At 50.1% G+C, this 21,423-nt stretch overlaps 1 protein-coding gene across 1 annotated transcript in view; it reads right to left on the bottom strand.

Moving 5' to 3' along the window:
- LOC149351487 (uncharacterized) overlaps positions 1–20,640 on the bottom strand; it is a 90,721-nt gene extending 70,081 nt beyond the window's left edge. The window contains exon 1 of the mRNA XM_089577037.1: positions 20,589–20,640. Coding sequence (XP_089433163.1) covers positions 20,589–20,612 — 24 coding nt within the window. The 5' untranslated portion in view covers positions 20,613–20,640. The remainder of the gene's footprint in view (positions 1–20,588) is intronic.
- Positions 20,641–21,423: the final 783 nt, after the last annotated feature.

The raw sequence follows: 21,423 nt of genomic DNA, 5'->3' as shown, positions 1-21,423 counted from the left end.
CAAAGACGCATGTTTGGGGCTTGCTGCTATAATGTCGCCGCTCAGTGGGTGCAATTTTCGGTGACTTGTTGCGCGAACGCTCAGGACAGGGCGCAGAGGCTGGGGTAAAAGCATATATGATTCGCAGCTGTTCACATTTTGAGGAAAGGAATGATACCAAGTGCCTGCGTATGCTATGGTTTTCGCGACTTCAGCATGCGCAGGAGCTTTGTGGTGCGCTTTTGTTAAACTAAAATGGTTAACGTTAAACGCTGCTTTGTCTGGCCTGTTTGGTTTATGGGGTTTAACGTCCCAAAGCTACTCAGGCTATGAGGGACGCCGTAGTGAAGGGCTCCGGAAATTTCGACCACCTGGGGTTCTTTAACGTGCACTGACATCGCACAGGACACGGGCCACTAGAATTTCTCCTCCATCGAAATCCGACCCCAGCGGCCGAGATCGAACACGCGTCTTCCGGTCCAGCAGCCGAGCACCATAACCACTGAGCCACTGCGGCGGCTGAGGCCCGTGTACTATGCGCATGTGCATGTTAAAGAACCCCAGGTAGTCGAGATTATCCGGAGCCCTCCACTACGGCGTCTTTCATAGCTTCAGTCGCTTTTGGAACATTAATTCCCATATACCAAACCTAACCTTTATCACAGAAAAAAGAAATGGCAATATTCGCCGAAAAAAAACATGCGTACCGAAAAACAACTGAAAAAAGTCCGCCGAATTTTCAAAAAATGAAAACCGCAAACCACAGCCCTTAGTTATGAGGCACACCGCAGTGCATGGTCGGGATTAATTCTGCTCACATGGGGTTCTTAAACGTGCATAAGTTCTTGAACCTTGTTTGGATCTAAACGCGGCCGCCGCAGCTGTGATGAAGCGCACACTTACTTGCGGCTACACTGCCGGCAATAGATCATAACTAAGACCGGGAGTTTTAGACACAGTTCTGTGAGCTGGCAGATCTGCGTTGCTATGCACACAACGCCCCAAGTTTTTCAAACAGATCCTGAATTCCAGCGCGCGATGAATAGAATATTATCAGCAGATCACAAAATAAAGCCGTTGCGCCACCAGCAATCGATCGACGACGGCGTCGTTAAGAAATATGCAGATGTCGAGAATGAAAAGAAAAAAAGAAAAAAATGCATGTTGCATGGCATCACTTCAGGCAAGTACACACTTCAACTGAGGTTAGGCACGCTTTCGGCACCCGGCGAAGGGGGCGCTGCCTGCGGGCGTCGTTCAGTTGGGCCCGGAGGTTCCTCCTCCGTAGCTCGGTCTGGCGTTCCCGGAGAGCGGAGCTGTCTTCGTGGCTGTCTCGGCAGAGATGCGCGCCATCGCGCACATGAGCCATCTGCTCCTGAAGGCCATCTGTCCGCAGTTGCGCAAACCCACGCACAGCGCACACATCCCGCCAGTTGGTATACCCCACGGGCGCCCTTCGATCGACGCCCCACATGCATAGTTCGGAGGGACATTTCAACTAGAGGGAAATGATACGCAATCCGCACGGGGGCTGTCCGCGCACCGGACCTCGGCGGGTACGATTAAGCCGAAAGGATCTCCCACAGTAAAGCCCCTGGATCGACGCTTACGCTGCATGGTCAGCGGAAAACGCTGGAGGGGCTTTACCTAACAGTATGCGCCCTCGCACTGAGCGCTTTCCGAGCACTTACCGTCGTTTAGCCAGACCTCATCAATATGCCTTCCACGTGTATGCGATGATAATGTACGCTTCTGGACACAGGATGACTTACGAGTGAATAAGGAAAAAGAAGAAGAACAACAACAAACAAGCCCATTTTTTTTTTCGAATCAAGTCTGGCCTACTTGGTTCAAGAAGTGTGCCAAACGTTTCTAAACAAGACGCAGATAGAGACGATAGTACGCGGTGCTACGTACAGTGCCGCTCAGAGAGTTGAGGATATGTCGTATGTTTCAAATCACGATTAACATCACATTGCTCCGAGCCGCAGCCTCAACCCACCGAATTGAAACAGTGACCCGGACCATGGGGGGCAAAATAAAGTTTTTTTTTCTCTATTAAATACAAGGCGTTTACGCGAGGCCAAGTGCTAAGGAAAAAGCATACACGCTAGTGTTATGAAACTGAAGCCGCATTGTCAGTGGTGGCCTATACAGGGCCCTTTATGACACCCTAATTATTCCTCTTATTTACTCAATTGACTTTTAAGCCGCCAGGAGAACACGAAAGACTTCACTTAGTAACTGGTGCAGCTCCGAAACAAACCACCACTACAGCAGCTGCTCCGTTGTGAAGTTGTGAAGGGCTCGGAGGTATGCCGCGGCGTTGGCCGTTGGCATGCGCGCCCATGCACGCTCGCGCAGCCGCACTCATCATCAGCGCGCTCAAACAGCCGCGCGACCTTTCGCTCAACACTGCGGCAAAGCTGTTCAGGATAAAGTTATCCCCTGAGGAATTGTGCTACTTGTGGTTTACTCTCATGTTCAGCAACTTTCTAACTGTGACGATCAATGCATATCACCAGCGCTTTAAAAACGCAATGGTGGAATTTAACTAATTTAAGACTATTCATATTAATTAAACAGTACTATACTTCTTGCTTTACGTAAACGGGAACAATACTGAGTTTTATTCGCCGTCGCTTTTATTTTTCTTCAGGGAGATGGGAAAGGGTATTAACTGCAGATTCGAATTACGAGGAGCACCTTTGCATGAAGTGTTTTTACGTGCCGAAGCAACACCCTCTATAGACTAGAGGGTGTTGGCCGAAGAGAACCGAAGTTGGCCCTCTAGATTAGAGGGTGTTGGCCGAAGTCGCACCTGCCAAGACGTAACCATGGGGCCTTCCACTACAGTCCGACCCCTTGGTGTATGTTCACAGCTGTTTGTTCGCAGCTATTCCTTCGAAATGCGGTCGCTATGGCCGGAAAAAGATCCCGCGATAGCAGCAGAACTCCGCCGGTGAACCTCCGCGGCGAGTTCAGCGCTCAGAAGAGTGGAAAACACTCACCCCAGAGGTATTTTTTTTTTTATGAAACTTTAGGAGCTGCGGGTTGGTGTATGTTGTCAAAGACGGCTACTCCTACTCCGTTAATGTAGCGGATGCGCAGTAAAGGTAATAAAAATGAAAAGAACACATTTTCACAACTCCGAAAGGAATAAAGCTCGTCGCATCCAGTCATTCTGCACAACCGACGTCTCCGCGATGTATTTTTTGCTCCATAGTTTGAATGCGAGAGCATTCAGGGTGTCGTAGCGTTAAGCGGGCATAGACGAAAGTCTCTGCTGTAGTCGATGCCGTCCGAAATAGTTAAGCCTGATAAAAGGTGTAAATTTAAACGCAGAAGCAAGTCCTGAGTGTTCTCCTGGTTCGGCTTGCCCTGCGCTATGCACGAGAGAGCGGAATCAGGAAAGTTTTTCTTGACGTGCAAGCGAAAATGTCCATGCAAGTATCCATGGTATACGGCTTAGTACCTGCACAATCAATGTTCTAGAGCCTTAGAAACAGAAAACGCGCAGTTTAATCCCCAGTTTGCAATTTATTGCAGTACAAGAAAAAAAAAACTGAAAACAGAAGCTGTCAGCAAATAAATCTCTCATCACTCCTGGAACTTTGTACTTAAAGAGGCAGCTATACATTTGAGTGTATAGCCATCAAATGAGAAAACTGCCGGTGGACCGCAATTCGTGCAGTCGTCGGGCGCGAGCAGTCTGCAACGCCAGAGCAGACACTGTACATGCTGCGTGTCAACTCCGCGATTAAAAGGCACTCTCGGCAAGGAAGTGGTTTCGAAAGTCTTTTCTCGCATCCAACCGCAGACATGAGCCTCTTCAAAAGAAAAAAAAAATAAAGGAAGGGAAGGGCAAAACGAGAAAAAAAAAAACACTGCCGGAAGTGTGAATCAAAAGCAACTGTTCTCTTTGTACTTAGCTAAAGAAAAAAAATGCTGAAAAGAGAGCAGGAAAGGAAACAGCGCCCTGTAATTGCGTCACGGATCCGCCGCTGCATCTGTCTTTGTGAGTTTATCTGCCCTTTCGACTGCCGGGGTCCATTGTTATGTGTGTGTACTTTAACAGGTCCTCGCAGTGCACTTTGCTGCGCTGCTCGTGATTTCTTTTATTCTATTTGTTTGCTTCTTTCGCCCTGCCTCGGAAGGTTCTCTGGCGCTCTCAGTCAGCAGTTCCCCGCCAAGGACCGTGCCAGCTCGTCGTTTCTTTTCTCAGGACGGCCGTCGCGCTCACGCGAAGTAGCGGCGCGCCCGTCGACCTCTCCCGCCCGCGCGAATGTGTGCGCGCTTTCTCCGCGCTTGGCGGCCCCGCCGCGCGCGCGCACGCAACCGTCCTCCGCAAAGCGTGCGATGATGTATTTGACGCCTTTTGAACAACGTGTCATTTCCGACACTCGGGGCTGTTAAAGCGGCGCGAAAAACGGAGGGCTGCGCACAAACAAAACGAGCCACTTGCCTACGGAAAGAGAAGGCGGCGCCGGTTTCATTCAGCGCGCACGCGAATACTATTCCGCCGTTCCCGAGACTTGGCAGGCCGGGAAGGCGGCTGCTCGCCTCTGCCGTGTACGTCCGTCCGTCCGTCCGGCTCGCGTCTGTTCTGTGCGCGCGTTCTTTCTTCTCTGGGCACGATATGCCGCGTAACGAGGTTGTCGCTGCCCCGCCTGTGGCGGAGCCAGCGTTCACTTTCCTTCGCTGCTCCAGAGAGCGCCTTCTTCCGCCCAGCGTGCAACTAGATGCGCGGCGGTGGCTGCCGGGGGCTCAACGGACGTTTAACGGGGCCGGGACGTGATTTTCCAGCGCCGGCAGGGGCTGTCACCAATGCGTGAGTGATGGCCGCGCGCGAAAACGCGGGGCCGGCCACGCACGCCTACCTCCTCCCGCTCCGCTGCCGGAAACCCGCCGCGCCTCCGTGGCGAGGGTAGCGAACGTGCAAAATGCAAACCTGTCCAAGGAGGATACAAGTGTTGCAAACGTGACGGGCGTGGGGGGCATCGCCGCGGACATCGACTGCGTTTCAGCCGCGCTGTTCGCGCTCAGTAGCCATGCAATCGGGTGCAGCTCAGGCTTCGCACTTGCGTCTGCAGTGCTCGCTGTGCGGAATACAAGACTGCTGCACATATGGTCAGCTTTTGCGTGCTGATGCATGCGTGCCGCACCGTTTAATGCCGATCCTTTTTTTGTAGCCTATATTTCAACTGATAAAAGGAGTAGTTCGCGGTTCAAGAAGGTTGGAATAGGCGTTGCTTTGGATTCAATAAACTCAAACAAGCTCCCAAGAAGAAAGTGGCCGCACAACCAATTCGACCGAGCCTTTCGTTTCCACTTCGCTCGATCCTAACTGCCCGCGCTTCAGCTGTCTAGCCTTCTTGTTTCAGGGGAGCTTCATGCCTCAATTTTGCGAAAACCCTTGCCCTCACTTCAGGGCTATGAATGGCGTCCTGAATGCGTGTGGGAGTGCGTGCTTGGTGCGGGTCTTTCGATGCAGCAAATAGTGACTCATGATGAAGGTTTATGTTGGTGCTCAAGTGTATGAAAATTATGCCTTTTTTTTAAATGTCAAGAGGTCAACAAGAGGCACAAGGAAGAATGCAAGAGATTCGCTTTTCTGGTATCGGCTCAGTGCACTGAAGAGGGGCACGTGGAAGAGAGCAGGAGATGGCCGTTTCTGGTGTCAGCTCAATGAACTCACGAGTGGCACAAGAAAGAGTGAAAGAAGTGCGCTTCTGGTATCGGGTCCATGAATTGACGAGAGGCGCAAAGGAGAGTGCAAGGGATGCGCTGCTGGTATCAGCTCAATGAATTCACGAGAGGCACAAAGAAGAATGCAAAAGATGCGCTTTTCTGGTATCAGCTCAATGAACTCACGAGAAGCGAAAGAGCGTAAGAGATGCGCTTTTCTGCTGTCAGCTCAATGAACTCACGAGAGGCACAAGGAAGAGTGCAAGAGATTCGCGTTTGTGGTATCAGCTCACGAGAGGCACAATAAAGAGTGAAAGAAATGCCCTTCTGGTATCGGGTACATGAATTGACGGGATGCGCAAAGAAGAGTGCAAGGGATACGCTTCATCGAAATTCGACTGCTACGGCCGCGTCTTTCGGGCCAGCAGCCGAGCGCTGTAACCACTGAGCCACCGCGGCGGATGCTTTTCTGGTATCAGCTCAATGAACTCACGAGAGGTATAAATATAAGGAAGAGTACTAGAGATTTTTTCCGGTACCAGCTTAGTAAACTGACGAGAGGCACAAGGAAGACCGCGAGAGATTCGCTTTTCTGGTATCAGCACAATGAAGTGACGAGCGGCGCAAGGAAGAGTGGAAGAGGTGTGCTTCTGGTGTCAGTTCATTGAACTCACGAGAGGCACAAACAAGAGCACAGAATATGCGCTTCTGGTATCAGCTCAAGGAACCCATGAGAGACACAAGGAAGAGCGCTTGCAATGCACTTTTTCAGTGTCATCTCACTGAACTCATGGGAGACAGATGAGCGCAAAAGATGCGCTTTTTCAGCTAAATGAACTGACAAGAGGCACAAGGAAGAGTGCGAGATGCACTTCTGGTATAAGCTCAATGAACTCACGAGAGGCACAGAGAGCGCGAGAGCGCAGCCATTGATCGCTACTGGTACTCAGATATCCCTGTACAGTATGTGTACATGTAAGCTGTGAGGAAGTGCGGGTGCAACGGAGTTGTACTGTATGTTGTGCGGCCCTATCTTGTTAGTGACGGTCATGTAGATTAATTTGTGTCGCGTATTCTAGATTGATTTTCATCCCGTCTCAGGCTGACTCTTTGTGTTGCAGTGCGTTCGCAAGACATCCATTTGCTGTTAATTCCTGTTACTTTTGCTGCAGATATTTTTCAGGAAAATTATGATAAAGCATCTAGGTTTAAGGTGGCCACAATAAGTCAAAAACCATCCTGTTCAGCGCTAGTTCTACGAAATTTCGCGCAGAAGGGGATGGGATGCCCCTCGCTCATGAGCCAACAAGAGGTAATATTAGACGCCGGTGTAATCAGTTTCGTACCTGACAGAAATATCTCATCACCAATCCCAGATATATGTGGGTTATAAATATAGGAAGCGACTTGTTTCACTAGGGGTATACACGTAACTTGTGCCAAAGTTTAAAAATGCACCAACACAGTGTAGAACGCAACTAAAATCACGTTGCAGGCCACTCGGAGGAGAAACTCGGGGTATGTTTTGTTTCTGCCAAATTAAAAAATTAGTTATTTTTTCATTAGCCTCTCAATCTTGATTTTAGGGCAAAACCTTCCCCTCGATAGTCGTGGAACATTCTAGAAAGCCTCTAGCTGAGAGATTCTCATCTTGTCTTTCTATTACGGATTGGCTTATTATGCATGCAAAAGAAATCGAAAAGCCAGCGCAGGCATACGCAACAAATGATGCGGTATGGGGTATGTCAGGTATAACGTTCCAAATCTGTACAGGGATATGGGAATTCCGCAGTGGAGGGAACAGTAGGCTAAATGCTTACTTAGGCCATACCCAAAGTGTACCCCGAGCTCGTCACAGTGCGCCGTCACGACCGCGATTCTATAGTTGCATGGATAGAACGATGGATAGAACGCTTCTAATTGAGGCGGCTTAACACGGTTCAAAGGACGAAGGAAAGCAGGCGCGCACTGGCAGGTCAAGCAGTGAGAGGCGCCGAGTGCACTGCCAGCGCGAAAAGAGAAACGCCTGAGCGCGGCGGCACGCAAAGCACCGCAAGGGGCGAGCTGTACGCCTAGTCACGCCGAGAACGCTGTCCAGCTGGAATAGAAGCGGGTGATGATGGCGGCAGCCAAAGGAGGGCCTGGCAAATGTCCGAGTGCGGCTACCCCCATCTATGAGGCGCCCGCAACGTATTTCGTGCTTGCACCTACCCTTGACGAAGAGATCGACCGCAGTTTTTTACTTGTATTCTGCACAGTTAAGAAATTAGCGGGTGAAGCTTGAGTTCGATCATCTCAAAACACCTCCTTCGGCGTGAAACCAGAGCCGAAATTAGCTAGCGTTCGTGCAGACGCCGCGGCACTGCGCACGCGTTAGCGCTTCCTGCTGCATCTTATCATAAAACAGAGACGACGAAATGGGGGCCGCATTTTGGCATACGCGAGGCGACACGCAACCTGATTCTTCGAGCGGCAAGCCGCCATATGCTCGACGAGAATGTTTCGCCATATGGGGCCGCGTCTCGCAACCGAATGACGACGGTGCGTACTTGGAAAAGTAGGACGACGCGCCGAACGGGCAACGCGTGCGCTTTCGACAGAGGCCGCAACAGTACCGACGAAACTAAGTTCGACTCCCAATATATTCAGCGATGAATGCGGTTCGCTTCATTCGAAGCTTTCGAAATCCGAATTTGAGGGCACTGAATTCAGTCACGTCGCCCTATGTACGAGGTGCTCAAAACAACGCTCGAGGGCGAACAGGATTTTTCAGCTGCGCTTACGCGTCGACGCAGTTCTGCAGTGACGAACTGGGACTGTTTTCTTTCAGCTCAGGCGCAATTGTTAAACGCGCCGGTAGATGTCGACCACCTCAAGACACAACGGGTAGCCCCTCGAAGCGTTGGCTGAAATGTCTGTGCCTTGGTCTTTTTATTTAATTATTTAGATGAATGTGTAGTTTGGTTCCTGAGAGTGGCACCGGCTACTCATTTCCCCATAGGAGAATATATCGCATGCACAAGAACTGACAACATATCACACAAACGCAGTATGCAGTACTTTTTCAACACCACAACACGTCAGTAACGGTGACAGGGAATGGTATAAGACGAGCACTATAGCAGATTGAACACGTGCCAGGGCATCAAAAAACAAACAGGAAAACGCAGCTAATTTTGAAAAATGAGAATGTAAATTCAGTCATATAAAGGCGGTATGTAAGCAAAAAAAAAATGGTACTCGGACTGAATCGCAGAAAGCAAATTATGGACATGAATGAGAGCAAGGCGGTATCTAAAGCAGGCAATGTCATTAATGTGGTGAATCTATAGTTAATTGTGTTTTGCATGAGAGATGCACCTTAGGATATGCCTAAATGTGCTTCGGGCGAGAGGAACATTTATATTTCTGTTGGGTGCGAAGGCGTACTGTGCGTGGTTCAATCTACAGGCAGCGCCTCCGTGACTTATGGAGCGTGGGCTGCGGCAGTGCCTTACAGTGCTCCTATTCCCCTCTCATAGGCGTGCAGCTTGCTGTGTTTGCAGGGGTTGTTTCTATGCGAGGCAGTATGACTCAATGTTCATTTTACCGCTTTCCCCCTCGCCTTATAAGCCCGAAAAAGTTTCTTTTAGCGCCGACGCCCCGTGCGTCTCACGTATATATACATACCAGCAAAAATTTCAGGCAGTTGCTCTCAAAGCTTCTTGAAACGTAGCTCATGAGACGGTACGCAGGGCGAAGGAAACGGACGCGGAGCTGTGTATCCGTCTCGTGCGCTGTGTTTCAAGATGTCATGAACCAACTCAATCATCAGTCTATTATTCTGTTCTAAAAGCGGGGGAAAAGAGGTGGTGAATTTAGGACCTTCGAGAGGAGCCAGCTTTAAGGCTGATTCTCCGGAACATATTGAAAGGCACACACGCCCAATGCTTCCTTCGGCTCATTCAGATCCTGTCCTCAGGTGTGCGTTGGGATATATGCGCGCTTACATAGGCTTAGTCTGTGGGAAAATGTTCATCTTGTTCCGGTTGTCCTGACAACACAATCTTTCATCACACTGTCACGAAGACAGTGAACAGCAAAGCGACGAGGGGCGAAACAAAGAAGCCTCTGTGCGTTGCATATACCGGGTGTCCCAGCTAACTTGAACCAAGGGTTTAAAAATGAAATATTGGGGTCAGGAGAGTGAAACTACCTGCATATTGGTGACAGGCATTTGGCGCACCACAGGAAATTTTTTGTATTGCAATTACTTAACTAGTAATTAAAATAATTTTTTTTTAATTTTTAATATTGACTTTAGACACTAAGTGTGATTCGCAAAGTTGGAGAGCACTTTCAGAAACCCCCATTCCATTATTCGCCATAAAGAAAACCTTACGTGTACCTCTTTTTTCGAGCTCGAAAGAAAGCCCGCGAAATACAAAAAAAACCACGTGACGAGCGCATTCGCGCGCCGCGATCGTGCTGCTCTCAACCGTGCTTTCAGTGAACGAAATCAGCTCCGGTATTCATTCGGCGGCCCCGTTTCAGAGGCAGGCCGATATCTTGGTGGTGGTTTCTTCGGCCGTGTCAGCCAGTTCGCGCGTGACGGTGTAAATTGCAGCGAGTGCGCTGCGCTTTGCAGTCGCGATAAAGACTGCCAAGCTCGAAGTTTTCAAATGAGAGGAGTTTTATTTGCCAGTTGCAAAGAAAATAAAAGTGGCGGTTTATGGCTTGGCTGTGCGGCGATGACAGCCGTGGCATGCGGTTGTCCTGACTCCATTTCATTTCGGTTTCTTACCAATTATAAAAAGTGCTCGAATAGGTCACCTTGTGCGACGATACAGCTATGGCATCTTGTAACCAAATCAGCCGTTGCATTTCGTATGACAGCCTCAGGCATGTTTAAACAGACTTCCGTTATTTTGTCTTTAAGGTCTTGCGGTGTGGAAGTTGGTGTGCTGTACACCTTGTCCTTGATATGACCCCACAAAAAGTAGTCCAGAGGTGTCATATCAGGAGACCTGGCTGGCCAGTTCACGGGACCTAGTCGTCCTATCCATTTCTGCGGGAACGCTGCGTCGAGCCAGGTCCGAGCCTTGGCGCTGCTGTGCGCGGGGGCGCCATCGTGTTGAAACCACACATTTGTGGCCCTGGCGAGCGGTAGATCCGAAAGGAAGTCGTCAACGGGTCCTCTGAGGATATCATTGGTGTAGCGATCTGCTGTCAGCGTCTGGTCGAAAAACACAGGCCCGATCAAACTACCGTCGAAAAGTCCACACCAAACACTAAATGACCACTGGTACTGGTGCTGCGTCTGTAAAACCCAGTAGGGATTTGAATCGCTCCAGTAATGAGCATTGTGCAGGTTCACCTGTGAATTGCGCGAAAAACTAGCTTCGTCACTCCATATCACTTTGTTCAAAAAATCCGGGTCGTCCTGCATCTTTATCAGAATCCAATTAGCAAAATCGGTCCTGTTTTGGAAGTCCCGTGGCAACAGATTTTGATGAAGCTGTACGTGGTACGGATGCAGGCGGTGTTTGCGCAGTATTCGCCAAACTGATGACCTGGAGACTCCGGTATCCTCGCTCACGCTGCGCACGCTTGCTTGGGGTTCCAGAGCGAACAGCGATAAAATATGCGTCTCGAAGTCCTCGTCAAAAACAGGTGCTCTGTGTCGTGTGGACGTAAAACTGCCCATCCGTCGCAGCGTCTCGAAGGCACGCAGGATCGTTACTGAACTTGGCCGCCTGCCTGGGTGCCATTGTTGCATAAGGTCTGCAGCGCGCCTTCTGTTCCCATGACATGCACCTAGAGCCAGAACCATGTCTGCTTTCTCTTCATTTGTAAACGGCATGTCTGCAGTGCTAGTAATCACTACACCAAAGATTCAGTCTCGCATGAGAGTGGCATAAGAAGAGCACACGACAAACTGTGCTTCACCGCTGCTTCCAGCTTTCAAAATCCTCATTAGGAAACTGAAACACACAGCCGCCAACACCTCGCGGCGAAACATTATTCCCTGTATTTCTCTTTTGCTTCTGAGTGACAAAGCAGACTCGCCATCTCAGTATCTTATCAGATTGGGACTAAGTCGTCGTCGCCGGGTGCCAACTAGCTGACGCGGACGAAAAACCCCCGCCAAGATATCGGCCTGCCGCTGCAACGGGGCCGTCGAATAAAGGCCGGAGCTGATTTCGTTCACTGAAAGCACGGTTGAGAGCAGCACGATCGCGACGCGCAAATGTGCTCGTCACGTGATTTTTTTTGTATTTCGCGGGCTTTCTTTCGAGCTCGGAAAAAGAGGTACACGTAAGGTTTTCTTTATGGCGAATAATGGAATGCGGGTTTCTGAAAGTGCTCTCCAACTTTGCGAATCACATTTAGTGTCTAAAGTCAATATTAAAAAATTTAAAAAAATTATCTTAATTACTAGTTAAGTAATTGCGATACAAAAAATTTCCCGTGGTGCGCCAAATGCCTATCACCAATATGCAGGTAGTTTCACTCTCCTGACTCCAATATTTCATTTTTAAACCCTTGGTTCAAGTTAGCTGGGACACCCGGTATAGTCGGCTGTGTATGCACTATCACGGCACGGCCGCTCCATGTTCTATAGCCAGTTTTTTCTTTCTTTAATAAGTCCTCAATATCTCGCTAAAAATTGCTTTGGGACAAATGCAAGGACGAGCCTCTGGTCAACATGTTGTGAACGCTGAATAACAACGAAGTCCTGTAATGTTGAGCAAATCTTACAAAGGGCAAAATGTCAAAACTGCGTGGACTATAAATGCAGAAGAGCAGCATACCGCCAAGGAACGGCGTCGTCCGTCACAGAGCGCAGTATGACGCCGCGTATTAAAATATCCCAATGTTTGTGGTCTCGAAAATTCCTTATCTGTGCGAACTTCACGCTGAGTGAGAGATCTAGTAACTACAGCGATTGAAAGGGTCAAAAACCAGAACCAGCACGGCATAGCTATACAAGGTTGTGCTTACTGCATCTGCAAGCAGGAAGAGCCACCTGCACGCATAGACAGTCGGCGTCCGCGACGCGTGGTTCGGCATGCACACCAATTCTGACCCCAGTGTGGCGCTCTATAAGTTCTCCGCTCGTGCTCGCCGTCGTCGCATTAGCAGCGCAGTTCTGGTGTGGACGGAAGCCGACACGCGGGAGCAGTGGCGGCAGTATAATAATTGTTCTTCCCGAAAGGAGGCCAGCGTGCGATTCTTATCGGCCGAGGACGACACGGGACCGGGGCCGCGCAGGTGAGTGCATACTCAAGTCCCGCCGTTTTCCCCCCGGACGACGGCAGCGAGTCCGCGCGGGTCTCCTCCCTGGGGCCCCCCCTCACCGGTTTTCATTGTAACTTATGGCCGCGGCGACGTTTTCCAATTCCACTCCGCCGCCTCGTCAAGTCTCGGGGCCATCTCCTCCTGTAATTGGCTCCTGCGCGAGACCCCCACCTGCGCTCGCTCCAGCGACTGCCCTTTCCCCGTTACGTGTGCTGCTCGCTCCGGCTTGAGAGCAAAACAAGAAGGAAAAAGGAAAGGAAGAAAGACTCGGACGGGCGACGCAGACTGCTCAAAAGACACGTCCCCTTTCCCATACTCCCCTTCTCGGCCCACTTGCGCAGCGCTTATGCGCGCTATCTGGTCGCGAATGCTGGCGCCGGCCGCGATAAGGTCGACCATTCCATTCCGCCAGCATGGGATGCCTGTCCGGGGTTCGTTTCGGGGGCGACCGGTCACTGACGGCACGCTGTTGCCTCTTGGCTGAGATTTTCGAAGCCCGCACCGCTAAAACAACCAACCGCTGCTCCCAAGATACGATGTGCACGCCGTGGTATTGCGAGCATACGCCGGTAGATTCTTCCCACGCGACGCTACAGGTACTCGAGATTAGCGGAGGAGCGCCTTCAAGTGCCAGTAAATGCCGCGCCGCGACATATGTTAGAGTTTGACTTTTCGGTTTAAACCGAACAAAAAAAGAAAAAGCCAATAAAGTACGCCGAAACCAGATTTCGAAATTTGATTTTAACTGCAAAAGGCTAGTATCCCCGACATGCGCGCCGCAGCTTGCTGGAAATCGAGTAGGAGTTAGTCAGCCAAAGAAGAATATTAAAGTGCGAGAGCCAGGGGCGTAGTGAGATGAGCCAGGGGCGTGGTGAGATGAGGTACCGTTGGATTAAGTAGCGCAGTTGTGCATTTTGAGGTATCGCTTCGTTACCTTACACGCCTCTTCAGGCTGAGAGGATACCCCATCGGCCATACGTCGTCCGCTAGAGAAGCGCTGTTTACTGTCATCACCCGCTGAGGGCAGTCACTTGGTGAAGCAGGTGCCTGAATTGCTTGCGAGGGCACTCGAAACCATGCATAAATGACACGAAAACGTGTCATGTTCTGACTACCACGGCAGTTAGGCGGCAGTTTCATCGCTGTCGTCAGCACACAGACCACGATACGATACGATACGATACGATACGATACGATACGATACGATACGATACGATACGATACCCTCTCGCTCAATCTAGCGCAACAGCCCAAATAACACTGTGACCCACCTTTCAGAAATCAACATACTTGCGTTTTTGTTCAAAGGTTCCATCATTTACCTTCTGTTACTTTCTTTTATTGCGGATAGCACTTCCTTTAATTGGCAAGCACCGCTATATACATTATATAGCGTTTGCAATATTTACGACCATTTGTAGGTTCATTACAGGTAAATCGAATGCTGAAACTGACAAAAAAAAAACACAAAAAAGCTCGAGGTGACTCTGCACCTCACACGAATACCACATTACATCACCGAAAAACAAAAACGGTAATTCATCCTTAGGAAATAGTATTCGCCGAAAGAAAAACGAATACGGCGTTCTGAGATAAACACCAAAAAAACAGTCCGCCGAATTTTCATAAAGTACTGAAAAGTCCAACCTCTAGACATAGCCAGGTGGGCCATTCGTATACGTATACACGCACATCGGCACTCTAAACATGGCGGTGCGGACACACTGTTTTCACGGTGCACAGCGTTTAACCTGCGCCGTAACGCGCGTGTTGGGTCTGATTACCGCGCATCGATCACTCCGAGCCAAAAAATAGTGAAGCGGGGCTAACTGCACCACTTGCCCTTGGCGACAAATGGGCAGTCTGTTGGGAGACTATAGCTGTGGACGACGGCCTCTTAGCAATTAGTCGCCACGGGAGAAATGGTTGCTCAAGGGACTAATTGCTTGTGGCAGCGCAGTTAGTCCCCAAATAATTGACCTTTGTGGAAATGTTAGCCCTTTCAGGCTTAAAATTAGGGTGAAGCATAGCAGATTCACTAAACGTTATTATACAATACGCACTGTTAGTGAAAAACGGTCGAGGCAAGAAGCAGAGGGAACGGCGCTGTGTATATCGGGAGGCTCTGCACTTACTGCTTTTACTACCGTAGTGCGCACTGACGTCGTACAACTTTTGCTTACAAACACGCAGGAGCCCTGTGCGTGCATGCCCTACAGAGTCCTAAACTGAAGCCTCAGTGGCGTCGGCAGGCGTGGCAAATACCAGGTGAGCATCTCGAAATTTATAAAACTAAGCGAAATAAAAAAAAAATGGAAGTCTGTAAGTTATGTGCAGGACTACAGGACGACGCCCCGGCTGCAGAAAGATTCAGAATAACGCGGGAAGATCGAGTTCACTGGCTGGTTACTCCCTGGGCTAACCAAAGCACAGAATCGAAGAACAAAGACAAGCAGGAAGAAATGTTGCAAGGCGAAGCTCAAGATGCAGAGCGTTGACGCAGGTGCACTGTACAGAATACAAACAAAACACGCGCGCGTACTCGCGTGCAAAATAAAAAAAAATAAATGCCGCCATGCGCGAGTGCTGGGTTGACAAGTGCGAACAGAGATAAGTGGGACAAACCAAACTGCCCGGGTGGCACATCAGCGAAACGATGCCTGACAAAGACATTTCAGTTTTAATTCCTTTTTTCCCTTAGAACAGGCTGTGGGGCCCCGGAAGGTCTGCAGCGATTGCTTTTCGCGTTTTCCCATCCTTTTCTTCATGCCTTTCACCCTGCCGCCGCGTCGATTTTTTTTTTTCTCTCTCTCGGAAGTATGTAGCGAGTCGCGACTGCCTCATAATGGACGACATAGAAGTTTCGCGTTCTTTTTTGAAGGGACTAGCGCTTCCTCCCCGTCAGGTTGTCCTAGCTTTTTAGGACCCGGAAATCTAGGCCCTAGCTAACTATAGGAGTGGCATTGTAACACGACCACAAAAGTCACGTATTTAGGAGCTAAAAATTATTGAATATGATAGTCGCGTAAAAACGGAACGCCCGCGTCTTGAGTCAAATTATTTTACTGTTTACAGCAAACTGACACGGTAATAAAAATTAAAAAAAAAACCTCATATCGATCATTTTACTGCTAAGTAAACGAACAGCCTATACGATTGGTCCCTTTATACGAGCACGGACTTCACAAATCCTATAAGCACCCTGCACTAAGATGGCATTCTTAGGTCGCTACTCTTGAACATTTCCCCTTCCCGCTAGCGTGGCCCATGCTTCATATAACTTGTTTCCACGCCGCACGAAGTTTGGTGCGAACTTGAAGCGTGAGAGTTGATGGGGCATCATAGCTCATCAATTGACATGCAACCATATCCGCTCCGAGTAGGACACGTCTTATGTTCAACATAGCAGCAAGGATTCCATTTTTATCCCCGGTTGCGGCCTCTTTTCCTGACACCTGTATACCCGGCCTACCGAGTAATGTGCTTGAGTAGTCTGCTGTTGACGCACAAAGCTTCCTCCATTGATTTCGCCTTCAAAGTAGCGGTTGCTTGCTGATTAGTCGGAGGTTCTCTCCTCCTTCCTGGGTTCACGAATCGCTAGTTTCTTACCTTTTTGTCATGTTGAAGGCATTCTCTCCAAACGGAGAGGAGAGGTGTGACACTTTTTCTCAGAAATCTGAGCAAAATGGCTTTAAAGACAGCAAAAAAAGAAAATCAAGTCCCTCAATGTCATATTTAGACATTTGTAGGCACTGTGAGTAAATGCATAAAGTTCCAGGCCTTAGTCGTAACTATCTGGTACTAAGTAGCATGGTTATCGCGGAAAGAAAGTAAGGATGTGCGAATATTCCAAATTTTCGGACAGCGAACCGAACATCATTCACTTCGATTCGCTGAAGGAATCAAATAGTGCGTGTTATAAATTATTAAACACAATAGAATATGTTCTCAATTTTTCGAACAGATTTCTAATGACTGACACGAAGTTCGAATGTTTTTTTTGTTTGTTTTGTTTTCCAGACGACTGTTTCAAGAACGAGGCCCACTCCGACGCTGCACAGCATGCTTCCGCGTCCAGGAAAGCGCCGCGACGCGGTCCATTCGTGTGCTCACATGCTATATGGCCATCTAAATTGGGCGACGCAACAGGGATGAGGCAGGCATAGCAATCCCTGCCTTCATGCCTGGTGTCTGAGAGCAAGGCTCAAACTTTCGTCCCTGTCATCAACCGAGATTTCGCGCTAATTAGTTCGCTTTCCTCATCGGTAGCAAAAGGCAATTTCGCTATGCGTATGACATCATTGACTTCATGTTTGCGTATCCCTTAGTGGAGGTCAGTGTTTTGTCTATAGACAGCTACGGCTTGCGCTTCATGATTTATAGTGCCGCCCCTATCGCTTCCCTGTTTCGCATGAAGACTCTTTTTAACAAATATTCGCAGAAGTAGCTAATAATTACACAATATTCGAGTCGTATTCGGTTCGGTTCTTTCACTATTCGATTCGTATTCGACTGGGTTTTTAAAGCTGTACACTGTTCGATTCGGTATCGAAAAAGTACGCTGAGAGGTCATGCGATGTCACCAGGATGCAAGAATCGTGCACACCGCTCGAACAGATTTCGTTGCTGACGACTCAGTAATTTTACATGCCGATCGAAAGGCGTAAGTTCGCTCGCAAAACGGCCGCGCAGCTTCTTCCAGACGTTTCGTTTGGTCCGCGCTGCACAGTGATAAATGTTCTTCCTGCTTCGCATGGCCTTGCTTTCGCGCAACCTGTACCACTGCAAAACCTTTGAGCAAAATATATGATTATGCTTGATATGGCAGCGCGGGATCATTCAGCCAGAGTGCGAGGAGTTACTCGCATCTTTTCTTGTAATACAGTCACGTCCAATGGCCATTCCAAGCCGAAATACGGACTATACAACCCGGCTTAGACGACACAAATTACGCGACGCATTATCCCCTGGCGGCCAAGGAGCATGCGAGCAGCTTGTGTGCATCCCCGGAGGAAACTCGATTAATCTTGTCCCCACGGAAATTGCCGGCGGCCCGCGCAGTGGCTGCACGGCACGGACTTGAGCGCGCCTGCGGCCGGGGGGGACGCCGCCCGGGAACCGCGTCACTCCGGCGGCCTCAGTCCGACTGCGGGTCAAGGGTTCGGGCGCCGCGCATGCAAAGTAGCCCGGCACCTGGCTTCATTATACACGCGGCAGTCGGCGGCTTCATTCCGCTTCCCGCGACAGACGGAGCTGGAAGGGGAGCGCCAATTAGAATCCGAGCGGGGCCGGACCAGGCCCGAGCGCGAAAGGGCAGACACCACCTAAGTGGGCCCTAATCGCATCTCGGCCGAGACAGGTGTTTTTGCGCCGAGCGCCGATGCACGGGAGGCCCCGTCTCGCTTTGCCTCTTCTGTTTTGCCACGCGTTCTCTGACAGGGTCCTCGCTACGTTCGGCGCATTATTCATTACGCAGACTGGTGAAAGCTGCGCGGCCGAATCTTGATAGCCTGCACCGGTAGCTACCACCTGCTTTATCATCGGCAGTCGCTGCTGGCGCGGAGCCGCAGCTCCAGTTCGTGTCTTGATTCAGCGTGCGCGCGTCCGGCCAGAAGATGGCCAGGCTCCTCGGCTCGTCGCGCCTTGTGACGTGACGAACTTGGCGTTCACCACAAGCAGTGCCCCGCGCTAAAGCGCGCCCGTTTATCGGCACGTTCCATCACTCAGCGGCAAACGCGGCTCATTTCATGCATTATGGAGCGGCCTGTCTCACGACGCCGCGAACATACGTTGCCCTGACGGACGCGGAGAGATCGGAGCCTATAACGAATAAAAAAAAGTGCGAAGCTGTCGTGTTATTCCGTACCACTCGTTCGTTTCTCTCACGTGTAAAGCATTGTAAAGATATAGCCAGCTAGTGCTTCTGCTTAGATCTGTCTGTCATGGTGGGAGCATCGCGTGAACGCACGTAAAAAAACATACCGCAGCGAGCTTGGACATTTTGTGGTGCATGCCCCGGTTCTCGTCTGTGATTTGCAGGAGCTGCATGGTGACGAGCATGCGTGATCTGTTGTCCAAAATGAGTGATGTCAGCACCATGATCTTCTAGCGAATAAGTCATGCGCACTGCAATATAGCTCGCAGTGCTTCCAGTTTTGGCCGCTAGCCAAGCTGCGGAAGACCTCTAGCTTCCATTCTTGCTCCTACGCCGCAGCTTCCCCTCGTCATTTTTTTTTTCCTTGCACGCTCTCAGCCCTTCGAATCAAGCTGAGCGTGCCTTGCATACGAAGTGCAACGTTCCTCAAGCTGCAGTCCTCGTAATTGCTGCGCCGCATGTGCGAATACGATTCACAGTGGGGCCGCATGTTCCCTGACATCTCTTTTTGCGCTCTGTCTCTTGTGGAGCAAGCGCAACAACTCGACAAGCCTCTATGGGCAACGCAACAGAAGTGCGCAGAATATTTATACAGGTTCGTATAGAGTGACGACGGTTTAACGTGGCGCAGCCACTACGACAATCACAAAACATTTCATTCTCTTGGTCTCCTTAGTAAGTGGGGAGGGGCTGCGACTTTTTTTTTTTTTTTGAGTAACATTGTTTTTTCGTCTTCCCGTACTAGAGCCCTTTTCTCCCTGATTCATTTCCTCGTCGCAGAATGGCGTGTGGGTGGTTCTGTACTGCCAAGCCTAATTAAAACGCTAACACGCTGACGACTGTGAACTAAATAGGCAAAATTACGGTGTTCTAAAGGCAGGAACGAGCAAACGTGGGCTGTTCAAAAACAGCGCTCTTGCTGGTGATACTAAGTTCGGAATTGTTTTTTTTTTTGTGCTGTCATTGCTCTTTTCGTTATGCGGCTGCTCAGCGCAGCGTGTTCCTGCGAAGCTTCGCGTGCATCGGGAACTCGAGGCTATTTGGGGACAATGAAAAAGTTTTCTCCCGTGATTGTAACTCTACCTTCGGGAATCTCCTTGAACACTTTGGGCAAACATGTTTTCTTCACGTGCAGATTTAGTTGCGACCTAGACCAGACAACGCCTGGCTCAGTTTCTTTTCCAGCCAGTCACCTGTGAGGCAGATACACCTAAGAGCCATTACCGTCTCGAACAAGTTGCTCACGAACCTCAAGAGGCTGCCAGTGATGGGCCCGCGTTGCGTCTTTCCTTCGCGAACAAGCGCACACTGCGATGACAGCGTCTCCGGCCCCCGCGTCGGGCACAAAGGACACGTGAGAAATGAACCTACGTATGGTTCTGCACTGGCAGCTGAGGAAGCAACAAGAGCATGTGATAAACGACCTCCAAACATCATCTCCTTCGCCGACAGAGCGCCTGCCCCCGTGCAAAGTCGTCCGGAGGCGCACATGTGTGTGACGAAAGGGTTGAGCCCCGGCGCCCAGATTCGGCGTTCGCGGCCGGCAGCGTTCCCACGAAATCAACCTCGGCGGCAAGCTTCTTAGCGATGAATCGTAACATCAAATAAAGAGCAGTGCGCATCAGATCAAACAGAAAGAAGAGGAGAAAGAGCCTCCCCTACTCTGCCTCCCCCCCCCCCTCCCTCTATCCCTCTCGCCAGGCAGCATTCCCCCCACCCCGCATCTTAAACGATCGAAATATGCATGACATAAAGGACGCCTCACCTGTTTGCTGTGCAAGAGCTTCATCTTCGAAGCCGCACTCCAATAACTACGAATTGCCCTTCCTTTTCTCTATCTCTCTTTTTTGTGACTGCCGTCGTTTAAAAGTGTCGTTCACTTCGTTTTGTACGCATGCAAGAGTGTGTGTGCGTTTGTGCCGCGCGTGCGTTTAAGGACTCCCCTACGTCGCTCATTTTGTGTGTGCGTGTCACTTCGTGGCGGCGCGCGCGCGGATCGGCAACCTTGACCCCGCGCCGGCAGCTCTTCGCAGCGAACGAGGGCGCATCGCCCCGAGCGCCATCTGCCGAGAGAAGTAGCTGGGCCCTGCCCTACCCTGTTACCCACAGCCCTCCTGAGATGCTTGAATAAATAAATGAACAAGCACACGACGCCACGAAGGGGTTCTGCTTTTGAAGCGCGCACCCGCTTCCCATCGACGTCTTGCCCGCCTGCTCCCACGAAAGGTGGCGAAAAAAAACAACATGAATGTAGGATAAAGCACGCCTGCTGTTAAAACGGGTGAGCAAAGGAGCAAACATACCAAGTAACAGAAATGGTCCTAAGGGTAGAAAGGAAAAAAATGAAGTAGGGTGAGCCTTGGAGGCAACGAAAAACAAAAATGCAAGGAAAGCTCCGCATTCGTCCCTAGGTTCTCACACAAGCCCAAAGCAATGAGGCAGAGATGTGGATGTTGGTTCAGTTGTCGAGCGCCCCTGGAGGGTGTCGATTCGCTTGCGGCGGACAGTGGAAAAATGTCGGTGAGGCATCAGTCGTGGACGGTGAGAACAACACAGAAAACACGGCGGAACGAGAATTCCTCGATAACGCGTAACATTAG

This window comes from Amblyomma mixtum, chromosome 3, assembly GCF_055824585.1.
Source record: "Amblyomma mixtum isolate Tamu chromosome 3, ASM5582458v1, whole genome shotgun sequence".
Taxonomy (NCBI): domain Eukaryota; kingdom Metazoa; phylum Arthropoda; class Arachnida; order Ixodida; family Ixodidae; genus Amblyomma; species Amblyomma mixtum.
Note: the sequence above shows the minus strand (reverse complement) of the source record. Positions and strands in the feature narration are given on the sequence as shown.